The 23,410-nt window shown below is 44.0% G+C and overlaps 1 protein-coding gene across 1 annotated transcript in view; it reads left to right on the top strand.

Annotated features, from left to right (window-relative positions):
• The window catches only part of prkcea (protein kinase C, epsilon a), a 77,105-nt gene that overhangs the window by 13,262 nt on the left and 40,433 nt on the right, over positions 1–23,410 (top strand). Inside the window, exon 2 of the mRNA XM_072668006.1 lies at positions 13,026–13,089. Coding sequence (XP_072524107.1) covers positions 13,026–13,089 — 64 coding nt within the window. The remainder of the gene's footprint in view (positions 1–13,025; positions 13,090–23,410) is intronic.

The raw sequence follows: 23,410 nt of genomic DNA, 5'->3' as shown, positions 1-23,410 counted from the left end.
GAGTGATCGGTACATTTGGAAGGAGAATGTGCCTCGGATCTCCTACACTGTGGAAATTGTGGAGGAGAGGTAGTTTTATTAAGAAGCGAGCGGTACATGTGCTTAAAGCTGCCTTCATTGCGTGGACCTATTTTTTGATTTCCCACACGGCCAGAAGAAAAGAGAGCATTTTCAATCACATCACTGTTATTCTCATGAGCCCCCTCTCTCTCTCGACCTCGCTCTCTCTCTCTCCCTTCTCACTCTCCCTGCAGTCTGTAAAGGAGTCTCAGTTTTCTCCGGACCAAACAAGCGCTTCTAATAGGACTAACAGCTTAATGAAGTGAACTAGTGTAATAGCACTCCACCCTGTCTTCATGTACACCACAGTATCTTCTAGATGCTCAGTAGTGGGTCTTTCTATCTGGGGTTTGGAACAGACGGCATATGCTACATGCACTGGTGCCACTGGTGAAAATGGTAGCCTGTCCAAAAAATTGTGAGGTGAGCATCATATTCTCGAAATGATGTTCCTAGGTTCTGCCGTCAGAGCTTTTGGTGTCAAAAATAAAGGTACTACAATGTATGGAAATGGTCAAAAGCCGATCCGCACCAAGAGCCCTTCGAGCTTCAAGTACGGCTCGGCTTGACCCGGCATCCCTCAAAATCCACAGAAGACAAGCATCCAGGCTTGAGGTGGAACTTCCCCTGGGTGTCCGAACAGCAGAGTCGCTCACTGTCTTCAAACGCAGACTGAAGACCCACTTCTTCAGAGAGCACTTGGGCGAATAGCAGAGTGTTCACCTTATTGTCTTGTGTTTAGTAGAGTCTAAACTTCTAGAGGTATCTTAGAATTTTTAGTCTATTCAAACTAGCTGAGGTTTTTCTTGGGTAAATAGCAAAGCATTTTTGTAAGTCGCTCTGGATAAGAGCGTCTGCTAAATGCCTTAAATGTAAATGTAACGTTAGGGTTCGGCAGTATCAGCTTTTTTTATGCCGCCAGACCTTCTCACGATAAGAGTGCGCTATAGGGTATTACAGAGGGCCCTTGTGAAAGTCACTCAGATCGTTGTGCACTATGTACCAGACATTCAGACTCTTAAACTGCACTAAAACATTGGTGGTTCCAGGATTGCTGCGCTTTCTCTGAAATCATACAGAATAATAAAGTATAAAGTGAATATAATAAAAGTCATCTTACTACATACCATTACACTGCAGTATGTTAATTTCTCTATATCATGCAATCCCCTACACAATCCGACTACACAATTATAGAATGTAGCCCGTTTACCACTGGACCACCATTGTGCAAATATTTTTCGGGTGGTGGACCATTTTTAGTGTGTGTCACCGGTACCAGTATTTCAGGCACAGTGGTGTTGCATCAGAGTCACAGCTTGGCTGCGAGTGGTCAGTCACCCAAAAATATCCTGCTGAGATCAACTCTGCTCAGAAACTGACCATTGATGATAGGCTAGAAAGTGACTGACATTATTAGATGCATCATTAGATGGGTTACAGTCTTTAGCTTGTGCAAGGTCATGCGCAAGGTTGAGCTACAGTATTGTAGGCCTGTAGGGAGTTCTAATAAAGAGCATCAGGTCTCCTCCCTCTTGCGCTACAGCTATACCAATGGACTTGAAACGTTAAACAAAAATATCAGGGGTGGAAGCGTTTAGTCATGCAGCACACACACACACACGGCAGTGATAATATTTATCTATCTAATATAGCATTATAAGCCAGTATTGTATAATGAAATATTTAATCAGTGACAGAGCTGTTTAGAGATGACTGCCTCTTACCCAGAGCCCACAGAAGAGCAGGAAAGATTAAAATGCATTTTATAATCAGGTCTGAGAGACTCTAAAGGAATTAACGGAATGTATTTTGATGAGAATGCTTCTGATTGTGTGTGTGTGTGTGTATTTTATGTGGTTTGTAGATGTGTTTGCACAGTAGTGATTAGAGCTGAGAATTATAAGAGAAAGTAAGAGAGAGATACAGTGAAAGAGTGAGAGAGAGAAGAAAGAGAGAGTGATAGAGAGAGAGAGAAGTAAGATATACCAGCAGGAGAGAGAGAGAGAGAAAATGGAAAGCGAGCTCTCTGCGACGGGAGCGAGAGAGGGGTAAGAAATAAATAACAGTAAGAAAGAGAAATAGAGAGAGAAGAGAGAGGAGGTGAAACAAAGAGCGCGAGAGAAAAAAAAGAGAGAGAAAAGTGAGAGAGTGAGTTTAAAGTGAGAGAAAGAAGGCTCAGAGTGGTCCAGTGGACTAAGGCGCTGCAACTATGATCCGAGGTTCGAATCCCGGGTCATGCTGCTTGCCATCAGCAGCCAGAGTCAGAGAGAGCACAGTTGGCCTTGCTCTCCCAGGGGTACGTTGATGGCACTTCTTCCCCATATCAGGCCCCCCATGTATCAGAAGAGATGTGGTAGTCTTCACCCTGCTAGTATTGGGGGCATTGCTAGTGATGAGGTGAGTTCACATGAATGGGGATTGGGTAAGTGGCCTTCCAAATTGGCTAGAAAATGGGGTAAAATTAGAAATTGAGAGGAACAAGGAGAGAGAGAGCTCAAGGTGTGTTTCCTAGAACTGGAGGAAGTCGTGGAGAGTGGTGTGCAGATGGGCAAACCGCAGTAGCAGCAGCTTCTCGCTTTGTTTGTGCTCTCTGGATGATCCTAATACACACACACTCTCACACACTCTCTCACACACACACACACACACACACACACACACACACACACACAAGCAGTTAAAATCCACCCTATTTATTTGAAATGTTGAGATCATGTTTATACATCCAGTATTAAGTATGTAAATGTATAGGTATGCAGTTTTGTTGTGTGTTTGTGTGTGTGTGTGTGTGCGTATGTGTGTGTATGCGCACACTGACGGACATTGACAGAGTGAGACAGGCCGGCTCTGGAGTGTGTAGAGCTCCTGCTGGGTTAGAGAGTGAGCTGCAGGGTGTTGCGTAAGAGGATCTGCTGCTGTCCCACAGCTTATCCTTCACTTTATTCCACCACTCTCTCTCTCTCACACACACACATAGACACACTCACACACACACACACACACAGACACATGCAAACACTTAAAGCTGGCTCTATTGATTTATTGATAATTACACGATAACAGCTGTGAAATTGCTAGATAGAATATATTGCCTTTGTTTTCCATTTGCATGTATAAATATTCCGCGCTCTGATCCGTTGGCCAAAACTCCGGCCCTGTTTTTGTGCTTCATTTGCACATTCAGCTCTACACTGGAGCTACGCTGTATTGTGAGCCAGCTAACATGTGTCTGTGTCACGCTAGCACACTAGCTGCCATGCATGAAAGTACCAAAAAATGCATTTATTGAGTGTTGCAGTTATTGAGGAAAGCCTAGATGTCGTTTACCCAGCCTATTTACAACCCTGTTATTTTATCTCAGTATGAAATACAATTAACATAACTTTGGTCATCGGATCACGTTCAGATTTCACATGTCTGCATGAAAAGCCAGGTGTAAACACCCCCAAGACTCATCGGCAGATCTCATCCACATTGGATTAGTAAATGGAATCTGTTGTACCAGTGCGTTGTAGAACCCCCACTGTTCCTCTAAACTGTTCACAGTCTCCTGGAGCAGGACAATCCTGAAAAGCATTGCTTACAGAAAGTAAAATGTAAATTAAAAATGTAGCATTGAGTTTTTTTTATGTGGTAAAGTAAAACTGGATCTCATGTGGTCACATAGGGGGTTGCATTTTAATGATGAGTATAAATAGAATCCAGGTTAACGTAGATCCAGATGATTTCCAGATACAAAACGCATGTTAATGCCAAGTGTAAACAAGAGTCTTACAGAGGATAGTGTTGCTGTCCTCCCTTTGTGTCCTCTCAGTGCGTCGTGCTGTTAGCAAGCTAAAGAGATCATAGGCAGTTTTGCCAGTTTTGCCTTGCCCCCACTCACTTTTCCAGGTTTAGATTTTTAGAGTTTTACCGGTAATGAAATAAGCTGGTACTTTCCTTTTTGATTTGGGTTTTTGAGGGAACAGACATTGAAGAAAGCTATGATAAAAGCTATCATTGCTTAGTGTCCAGACAGTGCAACGGGAAAAGCCGCGGCCACAAGTTATGTTAGTATAGCAACCTGTATTTCTATAAATAGCAGAGTCTAGTTTATTAACAATGTGCACTTTCCCAGTATGAAGATAACTGATTTCTCCAAAGGGCTTTCACTAGGGCTGCATGTGAAGTGAGTCAAGCCTGTGATAAAAACAGTTTTGGGGTTTTAAAAATGTCCCGTTTTCCAGCCCTGTTTCTCATTATTCAGCTTTATCAGGGATAATACAGTTTGACATTCTACGAGCCCTTTAAGTAAGACTAATATCTACATTTATCACCAGTTTAGTCCTGATATACCACATTTACAAACCTGCTTATCACCTCATCCCTATCAGCATTCCCATTCCTCTCGCTCTCTGTCTTGACACACATAATCTCTCACCCCTTTTTTCTCGTTTTTCACTCTCACTCTTACACGCTGGAGTTTACATGCACCCTCTTTCCTCTCTTTATCACTCTCCTCTCTCGCTCTCCTCTCTCATCTCCCCTCTTTGTTCTCCTTTATCCTATGTATGTGCATGTGTGTATGTGTGTGTGTAATGTGAGCTGGAGCTCAGCACCAGCTCTACATTATTCAGCAGACACAAATCAGCAGCTGATTGACAGCCCTGTCGCTGTGCAGCTGAACTAGTGTGTGTGTGTGTGTGTGTGTGTGTGTGTATGTGAGTGTGTCTGTTCATCTCTCCTGTTCTGGGCCTCCACTCTTCTGCTGGACAGCTAGCATGCGTGCGTGTGTGTGTTTATGTGGTTTTACACCACACATGCCACTTCTCATTTCAACCAGGCATGACAGTTTTAACCACAGCCAAAGTGTCCTAACGTTGAAGCTGTATTTTTTGTCTAACCTCAAATGCACTCGATCAGCTGAAGCCTGCTTTTTTTCTCAGAACTATGCTCCTTAGTTTTGCACCAGAGCTTCAAAGCTAATGGTGCTAATAAGTAATGGAAAATTATAGTGCAAACTGCATACCTAGTTCAACACACACTCGTCGCAAACTGTGTCGGCTCGTTAAGTAATCTGGAACAGACTTGCTTATGTCGTGTCTGACACAGTACATGTAGGGTGCTGTGATTAGTATTTGCCCACTTCTTTGCCATTTTGGAAGGCCAGACACTCCTGCCTTCACCACTAGGCCAGTCCCCATGACTATTTTTTGGGACAGTGTATCATGCTAGAAATAACTGTCATTGTCAATATATCATTTTAAGACCATTTTATGTTATTGTTACATTGTTAATATAATAGTGTACTGATAATTAGAGCAGTGCACCACTTAGCATATTTCCTAATGCTAATTAAAAAAAAACAACATCTGCTGTAATACAGGTTTACCTGACGCTGTCTACTTTGTAAAGGTAAAGGTGCACGTATTTGTCACTGTACAGTGTACACTGTACAGCGAAATGTGTCCTCCGCATTTAACCCATCTGGTAGTGAACACACACTCACACACACACGTGTTAGGGGCAGTGAGTACACACACACACCCAGAGCGGTGGGCAGCCAACTCCAGCGCCCGGGGAGCAGAGAGGGTAAAGGGCCTTGCCCAGAGGCCCAACAGTGGCGTGTATGGAGTGGCTATTATTAATGCACTGGTCATTGTGTGACCGTCTGAAATAGTGGTGACATTCGTTCTTATGTTAACACAAGGTCATCAAAAACAAATTGAGATCATATCCATATATTGTACAAAAAGGCAATTATCGCGACAGGCCTATTTACAACTGTGTTCTTGATTTGTGGATACCGGGTCTCACTGAGTCCCTGAGCCTTAGCAATGGATTTTTAACCCTTTCCAGATTTTAATGGCTTTGTTTTGCATCTACTGAGTCATGTGCTGCTTTTTCAGACCTTCCAGCCTGTCAGATATTATCTATTAAGGTGATGTTTAGGTTCAACAGAGTCGGTTATAAAGCCCTGGTAAAGCGGACGTGTCAGGTGCTTGTGAGGCTCTTGTGAGGTAGGCTAGCACTTAGGAAGACGCCTCATCTGATAGTCACACAAACACCCAACACGTCTGCTACATTAGAGCGTCATAACCAAGCCATTTCTCTGGGTCATCTGGGTGATCTGATGTTGGTTTCACCTGTCCAAAACAGTAAGATGTATGGAGGTTTGGGTGGATGATTTATATTTAATGCCTTTTGGGTTGTGTTTATAACACTGTTGTTCCAGAGACATGTGACACCCTCTCACTGAGCATATTATTATATTACTCACTGTATGTTTATTGTCACTGTGGATATATTAATTTCGCTGTCGCACCAGAGGTTCTACACAGAATAAACAAGGATACCCACCCCCACTGTTCAATTGGAAAATAAGGTGAATACAGGCCCCAGCATTGAGCTGTGGAGCTCAATGTGTTCTCTGGAATGATGGTTAGGGCTCCGTCCAGTACTTTTGAGATGAGTTGGGAAATTGGGGATGAGGTGCAGTGCTGATAATCTAACATTCGGACCTCACTAACACTCCTGTTAATAATTGCAATCAAATCCTCACAGCAGTGCTCCAAAATGTAGTAGAAAGCATTTCCTGGACAGCAGAGACTCCAACAAAAGCAACTCTTTTTAATAACCTTGATTTTGGACTAATGTGACTTTTGTACAACATTTTTGTGAATGTTTCTCTTTAAGTATCATTAAGATAATCTCATAGTTTCGTGAGACTGTGTATGTGTGTGTGTGTGTGTGTGTGTGTATGTGTGTGTGTGTGTGTGTGTGTGTGTGGACACACACACTAATCTCTCCATTATGTACTGACCCCATGCAACGTGACTGTGTGAGGACGCTGATTTTTCCAGATCACGGTGTAATTTTTGATGGGGTTACAGTTAGTGGGGGTGTAGAAATGCATCTACAAATTCTGAAATTGCAATGACAAAAAATGTGACAAAAATTTGACAATTATGCGCAATCGTGGTGGTCAGTGCATCATTACTGTGATATCTAATATAGATTCATTGCGTGAACAGCCCCAATCAGCAGCCTGCTCAAGCACACTACTCCTGCCTCCCAGCTCTATTCTTATTAGTAGATTATGCAACAATATTAATAATGTCATCATTTGGATTTTTCTTTCTTTGAACCCAGTATCATTAGTCAAAGAGAATCCTGCTGAGTGTATTCTTACACCCCGGTAGTAGGCATGCGCTGGTATAGACCTTTTATCACGGTTTGGGATGTTATAAAAAAAAGCTGTAGTGGTTTAGTGTACTTTTTTTCGCTGTAACAAACAACCTTTAGTGCGAAAAAAATGTGACGTTTGTGTACCGTACACAAGGACTGGGCGATATGGTAAAAATACTATATCACGATATTTAAATATATATATATATATATATATATATATATATATATATATATATATATATAAAGACTTCTTTCGTGATACACAATATTTATCACAAAACATGTAATCACACACTAAAACATCAGTAGGCATTTATTCAACATCTGCTGAACTTCATCTAATGAAATCACACTGTTTGTATTTAAACCTGCAGCTGATCAGTGTTTATTAAGCACTATCAGTATCCTCGATATGCTTAGAAACGCATATTATCACGCTAACAAAATGTATCATGATACGATAACATTTCGTCATATTGCCCAGCTCTACCATACACAGTAAATAGCCATTTTTCACTCCAACTAATACACATATTATTTATATATAATACTCAATAAATGCAAAATCTATGGGATCTTAATATTTATTTAAGTTAAGTGAAGCATTTTGTGAATCTGACTTGTAGCTCAATCTCTCACTCATTCACTCATTCACTTACTCACTTACTTTTCTGTAGATGCTCTACACAATACAGCAGTGTGTTATCAAGCAAAGCAGGGGATCACAATCTGATCTGACTGTATTTCCCAGTGTTCAAAATTACAGGTTCATATGTGTTGAAAATCTTATGTGTTGAAGGCCTTATTATGGAAAATGGGTCCGTCTCTAGCAGTTAGAGCCTTTAATACTGACATGTGAGTTAAGATTTAGTGTGATGGGATGACAAACTGCATTTACCCCCTCTGAGAGAGGCTGCTCCTCTGCCACTGGCTTTTCAGTAATGGAAGACAGAGATCTAATGGCTCTAGTGTTTGTTTATGCGTGTGTGTGTGTGTGTGTGTGTGTGTGTAGGGGGTGTGTTGTTCAGGGTGAGTGGTTAGAGCACAGTGTTGGCATGTGTGTGAGCACTCTGAGGGTTAGACCTCTGTGTGAAGTGGAGTGAGGCTGTTGCTGGGGCATGAGACTGCTGCCCGCTTTGGGTGTGTATGTGTGTGTGTGTGTGTGTGTGTGTGTGTGTGTGTGTGTGTGCTCACACACACGCATTGTGCTTTGACTGCTGTCTGCAGTCTGTCAGGGCCTTCTGATGAGACTGACTTTGGGAACAGTTTTGGCCTCATGGACAAAGGGATCCCACTTGCAGTATGTACTTAAACACACGCACACGCACACACACGGGAGCCTGAGAATCTCAGCTGTGTCTTGCCAACATTGTTTAGCTGCAAAAGTATTTACCTCCTTTTATACAGACAGTATCATCAGAGAAAATTGCACACTGCAGGCGGGTTAGCACGTACACACACACACACATACACACTCAAACACCGAGGCTTTTCCTTCCTCGGCTATATTTAGTGGCCGTTGCACCTCCGAGACGACCGTGCTTGAAGAGACAGCAGTTGAATGGAATCTGATGACATCACAGGAAGAGAGGGGGCGGGGGGAGGGGGAAGGGGCCGTGTGGAGGATAACAGACGTGTCATCACCCTGTCCGTGCTCCAGATGACATCATCAGCTGCTCACGCGCAATCTGCTGTTTTTCATTTCAGTCCACTATGACTTTTCCTCCAAGATATTTCTGCTCTCAGAGAAGCAGAGGACGCTGCACCGGTCAGTCAGAGGCGCGCATTAATGCAGCTTGCTTCTGACCAGTGCTCTCATTTGTCTTTTAGAAGTGAATGTTCCGTCATATCTGATGGATGGCAGATACACTATATGGACAGAAGTATTGGGACATCTACACATCACAACACATTACTATTACAGGAGTTTTTGACATCCCATTTTAAATCCATAGGCATAAATATGGAGTTGGTCCCCTCCCACTCTGCAGCTCTAACAGCAGGTTTGGGAGTCTGCAGTTATTGAGTCAGCAGAGCGTCGGTGACTTGGTAACTGCACAGCCAGGTGCTTGGTTTTATACACCTATGGCAAAGGGACTAAATATAACACCAGAGTTAAATTTTTAAGAGGTGTCCCAATACTTTTGTCAATAAAGTGTAGATTGTTCATGGTATGATGGAAAAGTGCAAAAAATAAATATTTTGCCTTCATCAAGATATGAAATAATGGAAAGTTTGGGAGAAGTACCACGCCCAAACCCCTCCTCTTTATTACTACACACCCTGTTGAACCGCTCTCCTGTCCTAACCTTTCCTTTCTATGGTTTTCTTGTATTTTATAAGAATATAAGAAAAAACATTTCCACTTAAAGTGACCATTGCGTTTGACCGCACTGAAGCTTAAGCGTACATCCCGGGAACTGCTGGACTTCACAATGATCTTGCCGTCACCTTTGAGAACTTACTGGTTATGCCATCTACAGAAGCTCGAAGCCTTGGTGTAGTCATGAATGATCAGTTATCTTTCTCAACTCATGTTGCAAATCTGACTCAGTCATGCAGATTCCTCCTGTACAACACCTGGAGAATTCGACCCTTCCTCTCTAGAGAGGCTGCCCAGGTGCTTGTTCAGTCTCTTGTCACTTCAAGACTTGATTACTGCAACTCCCTTCTGGCTGCTCTTCCTTTGCGCACCATCAGGCCTCTGCAATTGATCCAGAATGCAGCGGCACAGGTCGTCTTCATGCTTCTAAGTTCAGCTAGACATGGAAGCCACATGGAAAAGAACTGAAACACAGAGCCAACTGAGCAACACCAGCAGCTTTTTATAATCCCTCATTATTCGCACTCGGAGTAAAATGTTTAATTCATTGTGATGTTGATTGGAGGTCATATCGCCCAGCACTAGCACAAATCCATCAACATTTTAACTGGAGTCACTGTGTGCCAGCAGGACAATGTCAGGCTCAGTTTTCGTGAGTGCTGTGTGGGTTAGTTAGCAGGAGAGGCTAAATGTGCTCTGCTTTGCAGCTCAAACTCATCCTGCGCAACAGCAAATGTGCGTGATCAGAGCAGCAAGAACAACATCCAGCAATTTCAGGGCTTATCTCCTTCTCCAGTGCCTGCTGCACAGAGGATGAGCTGTTTTAAATTGAAGGTTTGATGTGTCCTAATTCAGATGTCTTCCTGACACCCCCGCCCTCCTCCAGCCATTGGACACACTGCAGCATTCATTCTCTCCATCCTGCCTTCTCCCCCTCTTTCTCTATCTCTCTCCCCCTCTCTCTCTATCTCTGACTCTCTCCCTCTCTGGATAATGAGATTAAGCAGTGGGTTTACTGACAGTGTGCCTCTCGGGGCCCGGCTCCCCCGTGCTGCGCTGATGGCCCGCGTGGGGGTCTGCGTGGGCCGCTCAGGCAGGCCAAATGATCTGAGGTGGAATTATAAAACAGGAACATTCACCATGCTGACTCTCAGCGGCGCAGTGCGTCCACAGAGGCTGACCCTGTGTTTCAATTCGGGACCCGCTGGACAAGATTTTTACACTGTGAAATGCTCCTGATGGAATTGAAAGAGCCTGGATGTTTGTGGTACCTAGTTCATAATGCATGTACTGACTTCCTTTTTTTAAAGGTTGGAACATGGTAATGGAACCTACTAAAAGGGGATTCTTTAAAGGTGCTTTAGTACCGACAATGGTTACACATAGAACTGTGACAGCTGAAAGAAGCACTTTACTATACAAATGGTTCTTTGCCTGGTAAAATGTTTTTTCTTACAGTAGAAAAAGGATTAACTATTAAACTTTGATTTTAGAACCAAACAGCCATAATATGAGCACCACCTGACGAAGGTTGAGTAGGTCCCCTCTGTGCCAACCCAAAAGATCTGACCATTCAAAGCATGGACCGTAGTACAAGATCTCTGTATGTGTCCTGTAGTATCTGGCTCTGAGACATGAGCAGTAGATCCTTAAGTCCTATAAGTTGTGAGGTGGGACTTCCATGGATCGCATCAATGAGCCTTAGGTGCCCTTGACCTTTTCTTGGACCACATTTGAAAAACCCACAAGACCTGCCTGTTGTTTTGGAGATGTTTTGACCCAGTCGTCTAGCCGTTGCAATTTGGCTCTTGTTAAAGTGGCTCAGATCCTTATGATTGCCCATTTTTCCTGCTTTTAACAAATCACCTTCAAGAACTGACTGTTCACATGCTGCCTGATGTGTAGATCCCACCCCTTGACAGGTGCCACTGTAGAAGAAGACAATCAATGCTTTTCTCTTCACCTGCTAATGTCATGGCTGATCGGTGTATACCACATGTCTAGTGTAGTAGAAGATTCCCAAGTTCAGGCTAGAACTGCTAATTAGTAAGCCAAGCAGTGTTAGCTTTGTGCTAAAACATTGAAGCTTAAAAGTGTGCTAGTGGAAGTTACCATTAGCATCGCTTTTATGCTTCTCATAAAATAATGTTTCTGAACAACTGAATGTTCTGAATGTTTTGAACACTCCACTATATGCATATCCTCACAACTGTATGACTAAAACTAGTAAAAGAACATATGGAAGGATGCACATTTCCCATACTTTTAGTTAGTGTAGACAACGTGAAACACTGCAACCTATCAGAGTATCATATGACAATCCTCTATAGCAGGGGTGCTCAGGTCTACAATGATAAAAAAATAAACACTTTAAGCTGTATTGTACACAATGTTTATACAGTTTGTATATAATAATAGCAACCTATTAGATGGTGGTGACCAAAGACTGTTAAAAAAACATGGACAGTGCATGTCTCTCTAAACTGAAGCAATATGATGTGTAGCATTGCCCATCTATATATATATATATATATATATATATATATATAGATAGATAGATAGATAGATAGATAGATAATTATATAGATATTTTGTCTTTCTAGCTCAGTATCTAAGTCTTGATGTTAGTATCTGTGCTAACATTGGCCCATTTTTAGTTTCCCCCAGAAATCAGTTTTAAAACTCTTATTCTGCGACATTGACGGCAATGTTACACTTAGGACATAAGTGATTGACAGCCTTGACTGGAAGACACCATCTGCACCCTTTCTGTTCATTGCATGGTGTAGAGTTTGGGTTAGGGTTGTTAGTTGAACTTACATGAGCTGCACTTTTACTGTTGAAACATTACACTTGATGGACAAACTAAGTATCCGGGGGAAAATGTGCTTTAGCTCAATAAAGGTGGTCTGAGACATGCTTGGTCAAGGAGAAGGGGGCGAGCAGGTCTACCAAATGAGTGTGTGAGTCTGGCTCCACCTCTGAGTACAGCACAAATTAAAAAAATTGACAATATGGCAGTTTTAGCTTTGGGTTTCATTTCTAGAGAATGGAAAGGAACGTAACCATGCTGTCTATGTTGTCTACAGTCATTGGTGGTGACTTAACAATAATGCAGTGTGTAGGCCACATTCAAATTTAGCTAAGCTAACACTAGCTGTGGACTAATACAAGGACAAAAATCACAATGCAGACAACAAATTTCCAAAATCGAGATGCATTGAGAACCCCACCCTTCGTGATGATGGGGATGTATGTTTGCTTATCAGTGACTTGAAATCAGCACCCTGTTGTAGTGTTGTTGCCTTTGACCTTGAAATGCACCTGATGAGCTGTATGGTATTAGAAAGTGAATAGTGATGCCGTAAGGTCACAACGATGGTTTAATCTCTCCCAGTCCATCAGCTAGAGTGACTGTGCCGGTGTACAGGTCCTCTAATCTCTGTTCCTGTGTGTGTTCTCTCCTCAGATTGACCTGGAGCCCGAGGGCAAAGTGTACGTCATCATCGACCTGTCAGGATCCTCCAGTGAAGGTACCATCTTGGAGCACATGCATACACATTACGCATTACTTCAGTGAAAGGAAGAGCTATCACTCCTCAAGTGGTATACACCGTGGTGATGTCAGGCTGGCCTGAATTAAGGTCTTTTCCTTGTCTTTTTTACCTCAGGGTAAATTCTGTTTGGAGATACGTTTCAGATTCATTATTTCCTGTACTGTCTGATGCATATACATCAGCACAACAGGATATATTGGTACTTCCTGTGCCAGCCTGCCTGGAACAGAGTGTGCATGTCTGTGTGTCTCTGTGTGCGTTAGCGCAGTGGAGAAAGCGGACGCTATCTGCAGGGAAATCCCACTCTTTTAAACTCAGAATGTGTGTGGGTGCCGGAACTGTGAAGAGCATAGCGTCTGAGTTACCTGAAGAGTTCCCACACACTAGCGTAGCTCACAACTGCAGGCCAGCACAGATTGGTTCCCTGTGCTCTGGAGCTAATCTGATGATTCACTTTCCGTTAGTTTCAGCATATACATGAAATCCTCATCTGAACCTTGGTACCTTCCCTCAAAAGCCTAACCGATAAAATTCTCGTCTTATTACTGAGAAACGGTGATGAATCATGCAGTAACTGCTTAGAGACTTGTCTGTAAGGCGTGAAGTTATGAGAGTGTATAAAGGGAGGCTCTGATCCTACTGACTTGGGTTAATGTAAGGGTTTAGGAGGTCAATATAGTCTTTCACAAGCTTACTAAAAGCCATCACTTGACAGATTGGCAACTATCTTGCTGGCAGTCCATTCAGAGTCTTTGTCTCCTTTAATGGGTTTAAATCTGCCACCAGAGGAGTTGCAGCATGTATGTGTTCACGCTGGCCACAGTAAATGAGTTTCTGCTGTAAACACACCTTTAAGAGCTGCGATGACAGAACGGATTAACCGATGTTACTGTTGGTACTGATGTTCGCAGAGTTAAGAGTAAATAGACTGGAGGGAATGTAGAGTTAGGAGCACTGTCTAATATTGAAGCTAGAGTGCACTTTCTCATTGGGGTTTTGTGTCCACACAAACAGGGAATGCTGCACACCGGGTCATGCACTCGGTATACCTTAACTGGGTATATACACTATATATACAAAGGTATATGGATACCTGCTCTATTTTTATAAGCTCATTATTATGGCTTGCTTTCACACAGGAGAAATGTCACTTTTCTGCACACATTTTTGGCATTTCACCGTTCAGGGACACCTGCAAACAAGGAGCCGTTCTCGCAGGAAAAGGTTTTTAGGCATGCAGGCGATAATTTGATGCAGTCACATAAATCAATCTTGCAACCCCACTTGCGGAGTGGATAGCTTCCACACCTGCAGCAGACCACAGCAGAGGAGAGACTTGACGCGAACCCCAGACCAGTGCTCAGTGCTCTGGACCTCTCGCGGACTTGAAAACAGCTTTCACACTAGACCAAACATACTAAACTCACAGAGCAAGTGGATCATACCGGGTCCAGGGAAAAAGTATCTAGTATGAAAGAGCCCTAAAAGAGTCTGTGTGAATAGACTATGTCTCTACTGCCAGAGAAAAGCTGGGTTTTGGAGCATTGCAGTGAGAATTTGTTAGCTTGGTTAGGAAGTTGGATGATCATCATCCCACCTCCTTCCCAACTCCCCAACTCATCCCAAAAGTAGTAGAAGGAGCACCGTAATTCCAGAGAACACAGCTCCACTGCTCCACAGCTCAATGCTGGAGGCTTTATACTTGTCTAGCACATGCTTGGAATTAGGTGTGGTGCCAGCAGGTTTATGTTTATCTGCTCCAAAGAGTCCTAATATATTGGCAATACTGCTGTGTGTGTTGGGGGGGGGTTGCATATCTGTCTCAGCAATGGGTGCAAGTAGCTGAATGAATTCAGTAGAATGGGGTGTCCATAAACATTTGGGCATGTAGTGTACCGGAAGTTCATAGGTTGATAGACAACAAAATTTGAGTGTCAATGATCATGTAATTATACAAATTGCATTGTAAGGGTTAAATATTCATGGGAGTATTCTCTGAGGCATGGTCAATTCCTCAGACAAATGAGTTAAACACACACAGCCCAGTTTGCCAACCTTCTGGTATAATAGCCCTGTGAATTCCAGAGGATGCTGGCAAAATTAGCAGACACAAAACAACAAACACACACGCACACACACACACAGGCTCACAGATGGTCGATTAGTGTGTAAATGATAGTGGTGGTGGTGTCTGGTTGACACTGTAATCATGGCCCCCTGCTGGGGGGTGTTGGTAACTAATTCTGCTTTAATTCTAGCGTGTCTGCGCCTCGGTGCAAACAGCCAATCAGTGCTAATGCATGGGTGCTGCTTGGTGCTGTGCGTACAGTGGTCGGGTCACTTTGCATGGGCCCGTAATGAAAGTGCAGCATCTTTTCGTGGCTCATTTCAGTGGGCTTATGTCCACAGGGCTGCACTAAGCCCGGGCTGTAAGCCCTTGTCTGTGTTCCAGGAAAACGGCTTCAAGGTGATTGTGTTCAGTGTGTTCACACACTCATTGATTTCTGGTTGATTTGCTCCATCGACCCAGAGCGCTGTGCCTACTTTGGCTGGCTGGGGTAAGCTCACGTGGGCCACAGCATGCCCCAGCACCATCCTACTGCCAGAGAGACAGGCCAGACCAATGGAGGTGCATTCAGAAGCACATGCATAGCACAACCATGTACCATACACACAGTCTTTACATACAGTACGTTTGAGTGAGAGTGTGTGAGCGTGTGTTTGCATTGCTGTAGGCTATTACTCTGTAACCTTCATGGGGGTTATGAGGTTGAAACAGCTTTACAGAGCACTGGGGGAAAAAATCCTTTTTAACCTAATGAATTTAGGTTGGAGGTTAGGTTCGGAAGCGTTGAATATCCAGTGTGAATGTTGTGATACCAAGCTGTTAATGTTATTGTTCAGATTAATTAAAGGCAGGTTGGAAACGACAAAAAAGCTACACTCGAACCTGCGCACACACACAGCTTGTCAAGTCCCTGCAGAGACGTAATGCCAATAGAATAGGACTCTGGAAAAGTCCTGTAAAGCACTCGTAGCTGGTTTCCGGTGGTCAAAGCTGTTTTTGATGGTCAAGGTGGTTGAAAAGCTGGTCATCCAGGCAAAAGCATAGCCTATGCTGGTAAACTAGCTGGTTAACCAGTTCTTGCCAGCTTAGTGTATGTTATATTTGATCTTGGTGAGGCTAGTCATACTGGTCGACCAATGTGGTCTTGCTGGTTATCCTGGTCATACTGGTTGACCTGCTTGTTCATGCTGGTCATTCGTGTCTATCGGCCTGTTTTTACTGATCATGCTGGTTGATTACCTTTGTGGTGCTGGTCAACTTGCTTGATAATGCTGGTTATACTGGTCAATCAGCTTGATCATTCTGGTCATGCTGGGCAAACAGCTTGGACTTGCTGGTTATCCTGGTTATGCTGGTTGACCTGCTTGTTCATGCTGGTCATTCGTATCTATTGGCCTGTTCTTACTGGTCATGCTGATTGATCAATTTGGTCTTACTGGTCATGCTGGTTGATCAGCTTAGTTGTGCTGGTTGACCTGCATGATAATGCTGGCCATGCTGGTTGATCAGCTTGGTCTTGCTCGTTATGCCAGCATGGTCAAACATGGTCATACTGGTCAGACTGATGCATGCTTGTAGACCAGCTAAATAATCAAACAAAAACACACGTATACTGGTTAAGCACTAACATAGCCAGCCATGGTCAACCATCTTAGCCAGCTTGACAATGAAAATGAACTGTTTCAGGATGGCTTTGTTACTAAATATAATGGAATTCATTCGTTTTATTTCTTCCGGCATCCTTTCCAGCATTTTCTGCCGATACCGGCACAATAGAGATAGCTGATATCAGACCAGTGGAGTGGTACTTGCTCAGTGCTACCAACTCTCTAATTACTCATTAATTATTGGGATTTGTGAAGATCAGGGTCCAGCAGTGACTGATCAGAAGCACCCACTGATCAGGGCCAATCAGGAGCACTAATGTTTAGGAGTCAGGAATTAGGAATTGTCTGTTTGTTAGGAAGCCCAAATGAAGTTTGAAAAAAAGGGAAAACTGGCATTTACCCAGCAGACTGGTCTACACTCAGTTCTTTTCACCCATGCTGATCTCAGCTAGGTTATGACCTCTGACCTCTGCTGCCATAGCAACAGTAAGTAAGTGCGTTATCTAAGCAGAGGGAGAGAAGAGGAAAGAAAAAGGCGTTCTTTTTTCTGTTTCCACAGACAGACCCAATCAATGACACACACACACACACATGGACACAGGAGAAACTCTCCAACACTGTGAGGGGGAGTCGAGCTATTTTCAGTGATGCCTCAAGCTACGCGCTCCTGAATAGCTCAGACACTGCAGCTCCCCACAATCCCTGCACAATTACCCACAATCCCACCTGCCTGGTCCTCTCCTGCTGTACAGTGGTGAAGGTTAAGAAACACAAATTTAATCCTGATTCAGAAGTCTGCTGACTTCACTGCCCTCCGCGACTCACGTGTTTACATGTGGAAGGATGCCTGGAACAAGAAAATCTTCTTTTCTACCGACAAAGACAAAAGTCTGAAGCCTATTTCCAGATGAATTATGGCGAACACACACACACACACACACAGGAAGAGCTGAAACTCAGGGTGAGAATCTCCTACAAATGCAAGGGAAATAATAAAACACAGTTTCTCCACACACACACACACACACACACAGACACAGACACAGACACACATCACATGCACTCTTAATCATTCTACCCTGAGCATTGTGTGTTGATGACATCACAAGGCTATTTCTGCTGCTCTCCTCCTCTCATGGTGGGTGCAGAATTCACTCAGTTCGCTCAGTGGTTAATTAACCTACCCATGCTCCACCCACACATACATTCTTTCAGAGATACTGTTGTGAGGCTGGACAGGCTTTACCGAACGCTGACAAATATGCCTCTCAACCTATTGAAATGAACCTCATGAACAGTTTTTGTTTAAATACTCAAATCGTATTATATTTATTTTGAATGCATTTGGAAGATGTGGCTCTCGGAATAGATAGCCTGTTGTCATGCCGGCTTGTAAAAGGATTAAACCATGGTCTAAACTAGACCACAGAAAGTTCTAGTCAACAAGAGGACGTTCCTGCATAAAATAATACACTGGAACAAGGAACATGCATTTCCTGAAAGAAGCAGTTGCACAGTTTTAGCGGTTCCCACACCCAGGCAACTGCCAGGCTGTTGCTATGTGGTCACCAGGATGGAACCATTTTTGGTTGTTATGGTATTTCAGGTGGTTGCTAAGGTTTTGCTAGGTGGGCGCTATAGTGTTGCTAAGGTGTTTATTGGTGGTTGCTATGATATTCTGGGTGGTTGCTAAGGTATTCCAGGTAGTTTCTAAGGCTTCTGCAATGGCATTTTATATGTGTGTTATAGTGTTGGTATTTTCAGTGTGTTTGTATCTTCATACTTGTCATCACACAAACCTTTGCACCCTATTTGCACCTCATTCTTTCACAAAATCGCTCCAGGCACATGTCCTCGGTGTCCCATTGCCACAGCTATAAAGTATCCACACACAGATGCACACACACACACACACACACACACACACAGTAGAGTCCCACATCTACATATGAGGGTCATCAAGATGAGGGCGAGACCCAGGTGTCCCATGTGAGTGAGGCACTGTTTTTGGCCACACCTCTGACAAGAACAGTCAGACACACACCGTCTGTCTTCACTCTCCTCTATTTATAGAGTGCTGCCCATCACACAAATGACTCACCTGCTTCTGAACAGTGCACTGAGCAGGATTAGAGTTATTAACTAATACTGACTGGACTGAGTGTGTGAAGTGGTGGAGTGTGTGGTTGAAGTGGTAGAGAGTGTTGGTATGTGCCTTCCTGCATGTGTGTGTGTCTGTGTGTGTGTGTGTGTTTGTGTGTTGTATGCATATGTGCATGAATGGAAACATTTATGTCAGGTGCAGTTAGATGGCTGACCAGGGTTTACTGTCTCAAAATAGCAGGTGAGACTGAGCCATGGATTATGACACACACACAAACACACACACACTCACACTTCTAAGTAAGTGTGTGCGTGACTGTGTAGTGGTACATGTACTGACCACTGAAGCAGTAAAAAAAATACACAGATATGTCCAAGTGTTTGTGAACACTTCTTCTAATGAATGCATTTTGCTACACCGATTGCTGACACAGATGTGCAAATGTACACACACACACACACACACACACACACACACACACACACACACACAAATACAGCTTGTCTAGTCTCTTTGTAGAGAAGTATTGGCAATACAATAGGACTCTCTGGAGCAGATAAACATGAACCCAATGGCACCATGCCTAAGGCAGGTGTGGGCTAGAGGGGTATAAAGCCCCCCAGCATTGAGCTGTGGAGCAGTGGAATAGGAGTCATGTTCGCTGCTCATTCCTCATTGGCTGTGATCCTGCGCTGATCCCTCCCACTTCCTTTTTCCACCTCACCTGAACTTTCTCCCAGGGTTCATGTGTTCCCAACACGCTGAGCCCCTCGCCACTTACCATGCAAATGTATTCAAGGCCATGGCTGTGAGCGAGGGAAAGAGAGGTGGCGTTGGAGGGAGACTGTTATTTTTAGCCCCTCTCCCTTTCTCTCTCTCTCTTTCTCTCTCTCTTCTTTCTCTCTCTTTTTCTCTCTCACCCTCTGTCTCTCCTCTCTTTCTCTTCTTCCTATGAGTTTCAGAGTCAGCGGCTGCAGTCTGTCTGCCATTCGTCCCCTATTTCACCCCCCACACCCCCTCCTGCCTGCTCTCTACAGCCATGCCTACGTTGTCCCCTCTCTCGCTTTTCCTCCATAAGGCCCGAATCGATCGGTCTGTGAGTGGGTTCGGGGGGCTGCTGCAGGCTCTTTTATAGTCTCTACCTGTGTTTGTTCAGCAGGGCGGCCCAGGCGCTCAGATCATTTAGATTGCGGGAGTCGCCATGGAAACCAGCCTGTGAGCTCACAGGTTTCGAGGGACAGAGAAAGAGCAAGGTCTGGAGAGCGAAGGGAGAGGGAGAGAGAGCGAGAGAGAGAGAGAGATGGAAGGATGAGAGACATGCACAAGTGTGAACGGGTTCGGTATCTGTTTCCAGCGTTGCTTACTGCATCTCAAGGTCCAGCTGAAGTGCAGCATAGTGTATTCAGGTTTAAACCCACACAGAAAGTACGTCTGTACATCCTCACACTTCTAATGCAGTATGCCTGTGTGTGTTCAGCAGAGTGGTCTTTTTGTACTCTAATCTGGAGGAAGAGAATGACTCTCTGTGTGTGTGTGTGTGTGTGTGTGTGTGTGTGTGTGTGTGTGTGTGTGTGTGTGTGAAAGAGGGAAAGAGAGAGAATCATTTGCCAGATGGCTAGTTAGATAACATCTCAGCTCAACACACCATCCCCAGACTGTCCTGGGAGAGTGTATGTGTGTGTGTGTGAGAGAAAGAGAGAGAAAGAGGGAGAGAGCGAGGATGTCTCCCTCTAAACTCTCCTGTGACCCAGCCAAAAGACTGAGGAAATCCACAAAGGAATAAAGCTCTGTTTTTGTCTTCCTCTCTTCCTCTCCACCTCCGCCATCACCATCCGTCTGCTTCCCCACCATCATCTCTCGTCCTGTCACTCTTACTCTGAAACAGAGGTGGAATTAGGCAGAGCTCTTCAGTTCTCGCTGATCACTGTTAGATGTAATCAACATCTCTGCTACAATACACGCTAGTTCACATGGTGGGCAGTATCATGGTCAGGAAAAATGATCAAGGGCATTTTATCCATTATACTCCATATATTGCTGTGTGGTAACTGGACGGTGTACACAGCATAGTAACGAGTAGCTTGTTGGCTGTCACATGGTTATACTGTTATATTTATATTGGCCAGTCGTTTGGTCCTTCTTTGTGCTCTCCTCCTGCTCCATCTTAAAAAGTTCCTTCAAACACTGAATTAAGAGCACTAGTAGGTAAAAACTAGAGTCCAAAGATACCTCTAAGCTTAGATACTGCCAAATAAAAGTCAGTATGGATATCTATACATTATATATATAAAGTATTGGGACACCTACTCCGTTCACTGCTTCTTCTGAAATTAAGGGTATTAAAAATAGTTTATCCTGCTTTTGCTGGAGTAACTACTCTACTCTCCAGAAAAGGCTTTCTACTAGATTATGGAGCCATGCTGTGAGGATTTGATTGCATTGCACGACAAGAGCATTAGTGAGGTCAGGATGCTGGATGATCACCACCCCTCCTCATCCTCAACTCCCCAACTCATCCTAAAATTATTGGATGGAGCACCAACCATCATTCAGAAAACACAGTTCCACTGCTCCACAGCTCAATGCTGGGGGGCTTTTTAACCCCCTAGCCAGGCCTGGCATTAGGCATGGTGCCAAAAGGATTGTGTTTATCTGCTCCAGAGAGAGCAATTTATCTTAGCTGAATGCATTCATTTGAAGGGGTGTCCACAAACATTTGGATACATAGTGTACATCTTATCAGCTCACGTGTGTACTGGCACGACTGCTCTGCCGAGGCACTGGTCCGGCATGTTTGCGCACTTGAGAAAATCATGATGCATATCATGTATCCTGAAAATGTTCTCAACAACATTCGATTGCTGTCAAGCCATGATCTGTCCTAGCGCAAGTAAGTTTCTTCTGTTCGGCCTGCTGATGGATATGGCTGGCTCCATCTGTGTGTGTGTGTGTGTGTGTGTGTGTGTGTGAGCATGTGTGTCTGCTCTTTTAGTTGAAAGTGCTGCGGTCACTGACGAATGTGTGAAATCTCTCACTTTCTCTCTCTCTTTTTCTCTATCTCTCTCTCTCTCTGATTAATGCTGTTTTAATTAGTGTGTGGCTGAGCCGTGGCGGGGTTGGAGAGTGCTTGTGGTGCTCGTGTGTGTGGCGTGTCTGGGGCTGGAGTGGCGTTGGTGTGGGCGACGCAAGCACTGCACTGCTCTGGCTGTCTGACCGTGGGCGGTCAGCTCTCTGCTCCACTCTGCTGCCCTCTCATCAGATCAGCCTCCTGCAGACCACATTCTCCACTCCACACACAGACACACTCGCATTCACACACGGCAGAGAGGGAGAGAGCGCGACTGTGGAGATTGGGAAGAACACAAGAAGATGGAATAAATGAAAGGAGAGGCAGGGGAAAGGAGGGGGGTGCACTTACAGAGGTGTAAAGACAGAGGTGCCAGGAAGAAGATGCACTGAGCTTATTCCCACCAGCCCTGACTGCTGTGGACACAGTAACTGGACAGTCACTGCTCCCACAGTCTCACCTGTAATCATGTTTTCTGTGTGTGTTAAGGGTACACAGTATGGTCTACTAGTATGCGTGTCAGATGTTGTGATACTTGCTGTACCGTGCAAAAAATAAGACACCCCACGAAAACCTGAAAATTTGATCTTTATCTGAAGTCTGAAGCTGGTTTGCATTAGCTTAGTTAGCAGGATAACAGTCTGCTCACCACAGAACAAATCCTCGTCTGGCTGACTGAAATATATATTTAATATATGTAGTCTTTAAGCTAGCCTCAGCATGTCCTGTTCCGCCACAGGTCCACCAAGTATCAGCCAGCCCAGTACAGCTGCTATTGACTTCTGAACTACCGACACAAGTGTTGGCGATAAAAACTTGTGTCTCGTGCGAGAGCAAAGTTCAGCAACGGATGTTGGGAGAAATGAAAGACCGGTTCTGCCATGTTTGGACTTGTAGCCTATTCTCTAGGCCTAGGTAAGTTAGCTAGCAGGCTAAACAGTACAGCACAGACCGTGTTCCAGTTAACTGAGGCTTAAATCACACAAGGTTAAGGGATAATGCCTCATATCTGAGAGCACAAAGTCAAGTGAATGGTCTTAGGAGTGATTTAGTTTTCAATCACATTTATTCTGTGTTCATGTACCATAAGCGGAATTATGGTAAGTGTGAGTTCTTGAAAAGTTGTGAGTTCTTGGAAGTTGCACATAAACAGCCTCTCAAGTCATAATTTCTAGTAAATTCAGAAATCATTCATCAGTTCCCGAGTTGAGAATTTCACTACTGTCAATGCATGGGCTTGTTTTTCTCCACCTGTTTTCAGAGCCTGACATCACCAATCAGTGAGCTGCAACAGCACACCAACCCTGTGGCTCTGTTAAGTGCACTTGGGGGAATGAGCTTATCTGGCCATGTACTAGATAGACACAGAACAGAAATTTGACACATTAGACATGTCCTATTTTCTAAATACTACAGGACACAGTATAGTGTTATACCGCCAACCCTAACGG

Source organism: Salminus brasiliensis, chromosome 22 (assembly GCF_030463535.1).
Source record: "Salminus brasiliensis chromosome 22, fSalBra1.hap2, whole genome shotgun sequence".
Lineage (NCBI taxonomy): Eukaryota > Metazoa > Chordata > Actinopteri > Characiformes > Bryconidae > Salminus > Salminus brasiliensis.
The sequence above is the reverse complement of the archived record's forward strand: the minus strand, read 5'-3'. Positions and strand labels throughout refer to the sequence as shown.